Source organism: Anguilla rostrata, chromosome 1, assembly GCF_018555375.3.
Source record: "Anguilla rostrata isolate EN2019 chromosome 1, ASM1855537v3, whole genome shotgun sequence".
NCBI lineage: Eukaryota > Metazoa > Chordata > Actinopteri > Anguilliformes > Anguillidae > Anguilla > Anguilla rostrata.
Window position 1 is genome coordinate 16,143,899 of NC_057933.1, and position 7,447 is coordinate 16,151,345.

At 44.1% G+C, this 7,447-nt stretch overlaps 1 protein-coding gene across 9 annotated transcripts in view; it reads left to right on the forward strand.

Moving 5' to 3' along the window:
• Nucleotides 1-7,447, forward strand: part of LOC135249713 (protein unc-79 homolog) — a 43,015-nt gene extending 35,568 nt beyond the window's left edge. For 6 of the 9 annotated variants that reach the window (XM_064325234.1, XM_064325242.1, XM_064325246.1 and 3 more), the window contains 10 exons: nucleotides 201-302; nucleotides 2,023-2,238; nucleotides 2,896-2,998; nucleotides 3,887-4,027; nucleotides 4,519-4,557; nucleotides 4,665-4,777; nucleotides 4,884-4,969; nucleotides 5,837-6,010; nucleotides 6,187-6,255; nucleotides 6,869-7,447. In XM_064325234.1, the coding sequence (XP_064181304.1) occupies nucleotides 201-302; nucleotides 2,023-2,238; nucleotides 2,896-2,998; nucleotides 3,887-4,027; nucleotides 4,519-4,557; nucleotides 4,665-4,777; nucleotides 4,884-4,969; nucleotides 5,837-6,010; nucleotides 6,187-6,255; nucleotides 6,869-7,039 (1,214 nt within the window). In that variant the 3' untranslated portion in view covers nucleotides 7,040-7,447. The remainder of the gene's footprint in view (nucleotides 1-200; nucleotides 303-2,022; nucleotides 2,239-2,895; nucleotides 2,999-3,886; nucleotides 4,028-4,518; nucleotides 4,558-4,664; nucleotides 4,778-4,883; nucleotides 4,970-5,836; nucleotides 6,011-6,186; nucleotides 6,256-6,868) is intronic. The other 3 variants (XM_064325254.1, XM_064325271.1, XM_064325261.1) reach the window with 2 other exon arrangements.

Sequence of the window (7,447 nt, forward strand, 5' to 3'; positions counted from 1 at the left end):
GGCCGCGGTGAATACAGATCAGAGCAGTTGATCGGGCTGGAACCACGCTGGCCCGCAGGCCCGCGTAAAACCCAGGAACGAGTGAAAGCTCCGGAATGCCCCTGTGGTGCCCCCCCCCCCCCCAGGTGTCAGTTTCCTGCCGTTAGCCAGGTCAGAAGCTGCTTCTGCTGTGCTCGTCACTCACCCGCATTGCCTTGCAGATCACAGAGCTCTGTCCGCTCTGGAAAAGCCGCGGGAATCCGCCTCGGCTCCCGCTCTCGAAGCCGCAATCCCAGAAACGAGCAGCCGCTCTTCGATATCAAGTAGGATCTGAATGCTTCTTTCTTCTATTTCTAAAACAGAACAGCCAATAGGGTGTTGTGCTGACGTTTGACTGATGGTCTGAGCTTTCCTCATCCTCACCCTTCTCTGTGTGCTCCAGACCATTACAGTACAAAAGTCCCTGCCTTGTTTTTCCAGAGTCGTAACACTGTTGAACCGACGCTGGTTTTTCTAACGCTTGGCTTTTATTTTTTACCGTGCCATTCATACCCCCAGTATAGAACTGCCCCATCACAGTTATAGGAGATGTTCTACAAGCACACTAATAGCACAACTCTGTCAGAAATCAGAAACAATTTCAGCGGTGCTGTAAGTGGAATATTTTTAAACAGGGAGGAAGACGATCTTTCATTAATGAAAACCAGAACCACATCATGGTGGTCAGTGAGGGTAGTTCCATATCTCTAAAGCTGCCGTCGCTGCCTAGTGAAGCTATGTCATTTGAAATTTCCCTCAATTTAATTATCTCACGACAGCTTCAAAGAATGACTTTCTAACCTATAGGACATGAGCTTTATAAACCAGACTTACTGGTATTGGACAAAGATGTTTTAAGATAAAATCACAGACATTATTATTATATTTTATTAATATTAATAATATATATATTAGCACAATTCTCAAATAAATGTAGAATGTGAAAATCTAATCTCAAGGGAAAAAATTAACAGAATTCGTTTACTTTAGTACTTCATTTGATTTTGACTTCATCATAACATAGATTTTTTCCCTCATCTTTTTGTAAGACTTCTTTCTATTCATTTTCCAATGTATTTTTCAGTGAAAGCTGTATTCGTTTGGGGTAAAAGTGTTAAATATGCAATCGTTATTGATAAATGTTTACAAAATGGAATCTGTGTAAGAAGTATTTTGCAAGTGGAAGTTTCAGTCTTGCTCTGTGCGGACAGCAAAACTCAGCCCGAGCTGCTTCCCTCAGCTGCGCTAAATGGCCTCTCTGCTGAGGTAGCATGAGAGAGCACAGATTGGAGGCCCGGCTTATCGCTCTCTCTGGATTCCTAACAGCTTCATTATGGCTTCATCATTGCCAGAGTGCCATGGCTACCAGCTGGTGCCCGCACTCCTCAGCACTTCCTCGCTGGGTGACCTGACTCCCTGGAGCTGGGCGTACAGCGGAGAGCACTTTGCCGCTGCCAGCTGCAAGGATTCCTTCCAGTGATAAGACCCCCGATAATAGCATGTTAATTACTGCAGACAATTACATTTAAACCAACAGATAACAATAAAGACACTTCCTGTTTGGAATGGTAGAGGGAAGAGTTGAAACAGTCCCATCAAGGAGAGCAGTTAAGTGGAAAGCTATTATTATAAATTTCTAAAGCCTAGGAGCTCTGCGCAATGGAAGATAACAAAACCAGAATCTCGGAGTCTAATGTTTCCTCAGATACAATAACAGGCAATGTGGCAATCAGTTATCCTGGGCTTCCAGAGTTTTGCACCTAAGTAGAAGGCTTTTAAAATGACATGACAAATATCCTGTTTCTGTTTCCAAGGAGTCTCAAGAAAGTGGTCTCAAATCGCATAATTGTGAATGGGGTTGGTAGCCCAACCCCCGCCCCCTCCATATCCCCCTGGGACCATCTAGTACAGGCTGTTTCCTTGTGGCGGTACAGACTGCCCACTGCCCAGCGCTGGTGACCCTCCGAGCTGAAGGGAAGGGCTGTGTGTGTGTGTCGCCCCCAGCTCAGTACCGGCAGGTGAAGCGCGGGTCCCTGGGGGCCCTGACCATGAGCCAGCTCATGAAGAGGCAGCTGGAGCACCAGTCTAGCGCCCCGCACAACATCAGCACCTGGGAGACGGGTGAGTGCCCAGCCTGGAGGCCCGCGTCTTCGGAAACTCGGGACCCAAAACCCACCTCCGCAGACGCCCTGCACGCTGCCTGCACCAATCACCTCAAAGGTCAACCTGCCCCTGCAAATATAATACATGCACACCTTCACCTCTGTCTCAGCCTGTCTGACTTGTTTACCGCTGTGCATTTTAAAGCGTTTTGAGGTTTCGCGCTTTGGGAGAGTGTGTGTGTCCTCTCAGTGACTGCTTAATGAAAGGCAGGCAGCTCTAGTTCAGGCCTGGAGGAATGGTTTCCGAGGTCTCCCGCGTCTTGCTGCAGAATCAGATTAATATGACAGCCTGCCACCTGCCTTCTGTCTGAGAGAGAGAAATGTTAATTGAAACATCCCAGTAACTTTTTCATTAGATTACAGGTTCGCTAAAAGGTTCGGTGCCAACCCCCTCAGCACAGCTTAACTGACATTTCAATTTATTTTGTGACATTTTCAGAGCGCGGAAACATCATGAATGTTTAATACCGTGATTTTTTCTCCCCTTTGGTCAAGGCTCACCTTGTGTTTATTAATCAGGTCGCCCTTCACAGACGGAATTGAGAAAGTATGATGGAGATAAAGGACAATTAAAGCGATGAACCATTTATTATGTGTGTGCTGCTAATGCTGCTGTGTTTGGAGAGGAACTATTGTTTGTATCTGTAGAAACTATTATTGCTTTTGAAGGCAAATGAATGGGTATGACAGTGCTTATTTCATTGCTGTGTTACAGGTGCTACCAAGACCAGTCTTCTGTCTGCTCCCAGTACAGTCAGCATGTTTGTGCCAGCCCCTGAGGAGTTCACGGATGAGCAGCCCACCACCATGACAGACAGGTCTGTTGGGGGGGGCGTCTGTGTGCTCAAAAGTGCAGTGCGGTATTCTCAATCCAAGCCTTTAGCCAGCTCCACCAAGAGAACTGTATGCTGATGACATTACTGCAGCTTTTGGCTCTGAGGTAGATTGTAAAGATTAGCCATAAGTTGTAATGACAGTGTCAAAATCAGTGCAATCACTTAATTTGATCTTCATCTTGCCGGGACCATTTTGTCCTATTAAAAATGCATAAGTGAAATAGCAGTCACATTATAATATTCTTTAAGTCAGACATAAGTAGGCTATTCCCGATCCATATTCCCTATCCATTGCTTTCTCAACTGCTTGTAATGAACCCATTCTTCATGTAGCTTGTTCCCATTGTCTCCCTGATAAATGGATCCCTAACCATATACAAGCTTATTGAATGAAAAAATCTTAAAAGAGCACTCATGCACACACATGCACAAACAAATGCACGCACATACACACACAGACATTTTCATGGCCAAAGGTGTTCTCTTGTTTGTAAACTTTGAGATTTTAAAAATTGTCATTGTCATTTTCCAAATTTCACTCTTTGATTCTGTTTCATAAAAAGAACACAGTTGTGTTTTCCAATTCAAATTACTGTCATTTAGTTCTGTGTATATGTTCTACTGCGTTGTTCTGTCAAAATTTACAGAAATAATGTATCATTCTTAATGAGAAAACCAACTTTGCAAGAAGGTAGAATGAAGGATAGGAAAAGACAGAGAGTGTGCGGTGTTGCAGGTGGATGGAATGAAGGATGGGAAAAGTCAGATAATGTCCTGTATTTCAGGTGGATGGAATGAAGGACAGAGAGGTACAGTAGATGGTGTGTGGGTAGACTGTGTGAGTACAGCTGATGAGGTTGTTGTTAACAGGTGTCGTGATTGTGGGGCGGTGCTGGAGGAGTACGATGAGGACACCCTGGGGCTGGCAGTAGTGGTGCTGTCCATGTTCATCCACCTGAGCCCAGACCTGGCTGCTCCCCTGCTCCTGGACATCATGCAGTCTGTGGGCCGGTAGGGTGATGCACTACTTTCATCTCCTCTGCTCTGCTTAAGTCCTTCTTTATACAGTGCACTGTACACCAGCTCTTTCTTCAGTGATGCAAGCATGATGCAATACAATTATTCATGCAAGGAATATAATTAATCTTATATAACAGTTTTTAGAGATTATGCATTCATGTTTTAAGTGAAAACATGATGCTGTTGATGATAAACTGTAATTATACTGTAATAATGTTGTTTTTGGGCAGTGTATCAGTGCAGAATAATGGTAGGGAACTGGGCTTATAGTGCAAAGGTTTTAGGATTGGATCCCAGCTAGGGTGCCTCTTTGATACCCTGATGAAGGTACATAACCTGAGGTGCTTCACTAAACCTATGCAGCTGTATAAAATGTCAGAGCATTTGCTAAATGGCAAAAAGTAAAAATAACATGCCTCTTGTGTGGGAGAGGAAGTTCTGCTGCTAACTATTTTTTCATCTGGGTTTTTTATTTATTGCAGGTTAGCATCCAGTGCTAATTTCTCTGGCCAAGCCGAGAGGTACATGTTTGTCTTTCCTTCATTACTCCACTGTACACATGTACGGATGCCTGTAGTGTTGCGGAGCGCATGGATTTGACGAGCGCCCTGTTTGGCTCTTCCTGCAGCATGTTGATCCCGGGAAACGCCGCTGGCGTGGCCAAACAGTTCCTGCGGTGCGTGTTCCACCAGCTGGCCCCCAACGGCATCCTGCCTCAGCTGTTCCAGAGCAACATCAAAGGTGGGATCATGACTGATGGGGAGCCAAGATGTCCGCCAGCGCAGACAGTGCGCGAGCGCACCGACGCAAACTTACCGTTTTTTTTGTGCTGATCTTTTAATTATAGATGGAAGTTTCCTGAGAACTCTGGCTTCTTCTCTCATTGATTTTAATGAACTGAGTTCTGTGGCTGCACTGAACCAGCTGCTGGAGGTGAGTTCTTGCCTTATATGTATATAAAATATAAATATATATAAAATACCACTTGAGCTCTGTCTAAAAGTGCTGGCAGATGTGCTAACAAATATACAGAATATTTTTAAGATTTAAGATGAAAGTGTGTGCCTTCACAGCGCGGATGAGCTTTAATACTTTGTCCAGCAGGTGGAGACATCGTTAAAGAAAAACATTTCTCGCACGTCCTGCTGTTTTGATGCGGCATTTAAGCTTAAAAAAATCACAACACGAAGGATTTGAAAATCACGCAGGCACAGAATTGTTTATTTGCCATGGATTTTTTATCTTTGTGCATTTCTGCTGTGTATTTTCAAACAGTAATAAGCAGAACTTTGAAAATAGATGAAAATATATCATTCACTAATTTCTAAATTGTCCCATGGAACATATGCTAGCTGTTCTGTTCAGTGGACAGGGTAAACATTACCTCCACTCCAACTTTAAATGCATAAACTCATGTAAATGTCCCTTTGATATTTCAGAAAGTTGAACTATGGATTAATCCAAACCAGATTACTGTATTTTTTCAACCCGACCTAGAAAACAGCATTAACAACCAATTACAGCTGCATAAAAGGATATTTGCCATTATATATTGAATGATGTTGATAGACAATGAGCAAAATGAAAGGTTTTCATATGAAACCATTGGATGTGATAATTGTCATTGGGACCCTTTTCTTAAATCTGTGAATTCCTGCAATGTTAAATCCAACAAAATCCAGCGTGGCACACTCTTCTCACCATTGAACCAGTACACAGTCTAGTTTTTAAGCCAGGGGAGTAGCCTCCTCATGCAGCCTCACCCAAGCCCAGACCTCAGAGCTGGCTGGATGTCCACAGGGTCTGAATAATAAGAAGAACCTGCCTGCGGGGGGCACTATGCTGCACTGCCTGGACAACATCGCAAGCTTCATGGAGGCCCTCCCAATGGACTCCCCCAGCAACCTGTGGACCACCATCTGCAACCAGTTCCAGACCTTCCTCACCAAGCTGCCCTCTGTGCTACCGCTGAAGGTATCTTCTCCATCTTTTACTGCGGTGCTTTTAATATGCCTGAAATAAACCCGGAGGCTTAAATAGCCTATTTACGCCCATATTCTGCTGTAAAACACTCCAGTGTAATTTTACTGCTTAAGTTGCCTTCGTTAAGTAGACTTTAATCAGCCTATGATGACATTTCTCCCACACAGTGTCCCCTAGACTCCAGCTTAAGAATCATTATTTGCCTGCTAAAGATTCCCACTTCAAGCGCCACGAGGGTAAGCTTCCAACGCTCATTAATTGAAAAGACAGAGCAGATGTACATACATTTTGCAAGCTGTTTCATTTCTGTTGTGCATTCTATCAAATTTCTCATGCAGGGTCAAATGATTTTGGCATGATATTTTGTACTCAACTCTATTTTTCATGTTTATATTTCAGATGCTTACATGGGCACATACTGTATGTTAAAGAACATATTTCTTTAATTGTGTTAAAATTAAAGCAAATGGGAGCCACAGAGAAAATATTTAAATATATATATATATATTTTAAATAATTTTTTTTTTTGGAGAAAATAAATCCTATACAGACTTATTTTAAGATGTTATTTTAATGTTGAACTGAGAAAATTGTATTTTTTTTTGTTTATGTCCCTTGGCCAAATTTAATTTTAACATGACATGAATAGGTGCCCTATATTGAAATGAAATGCTGGAAAAAGGAGACAGCAGCGCTCTGAATTTTGTGTAGTATCCGTGCTGCAGCCCACGTGAAGCTCCATAACAACCGTCGCCGCGGGTTGCGCTGGAACGTGAGCCGCTGTTAGCGTGCGCTGATTTCAAGGGGCCTCTGGGCCCTGATTACTGACCTCTCCCCGCCCACTCACAGAGCCTTCTGGAACCCTTCTCCAAATTGCTCAGCTTCGTGATTCAGTACGGCGTCTTCAGCCTGTCCTACCTGGTGGAGCTGTGCGGCCTGTGCTACCGAGCCTTCAACAAGGTAATAAGCCGCCCGCTTCGTCCCCTCCGTAACGGAAAAAAAAACATGGCCGCGCGGTGAAGGAAAGGGCCGCGGTGTCTCTTTGATGAAGTACCCAATCAGGCGGTATTGATTTACATATTTCGGAGTGCTGGCGGTAAATGCATGGCCCGCATAAGTGCACCTCTCCATCAGTAATGGATGCGCCGGGGTAGGGCTGCTCGTGGGCCCTGCAGCGAGAGGCCGGCTGGATGGCTCTCTACATCACCACGCTTGTCACCGCTGCAGACTCCATTTCCACCGCCTTTATTGCTTTTGTCCCACACCGCCTAATGTATGCGTTGGATTAATTTAGCCAATGCTCAATGTGACCTATTGCATTTCATGCACAGGAAAGTTTATTGCAGTGAAGGCCTTTTCTCGACTATTAAAGTGAGCTGCTGTTGCTGTTGGTGGTCTGGGAAAGGGTGTTATAATGGTTTAGGTGAA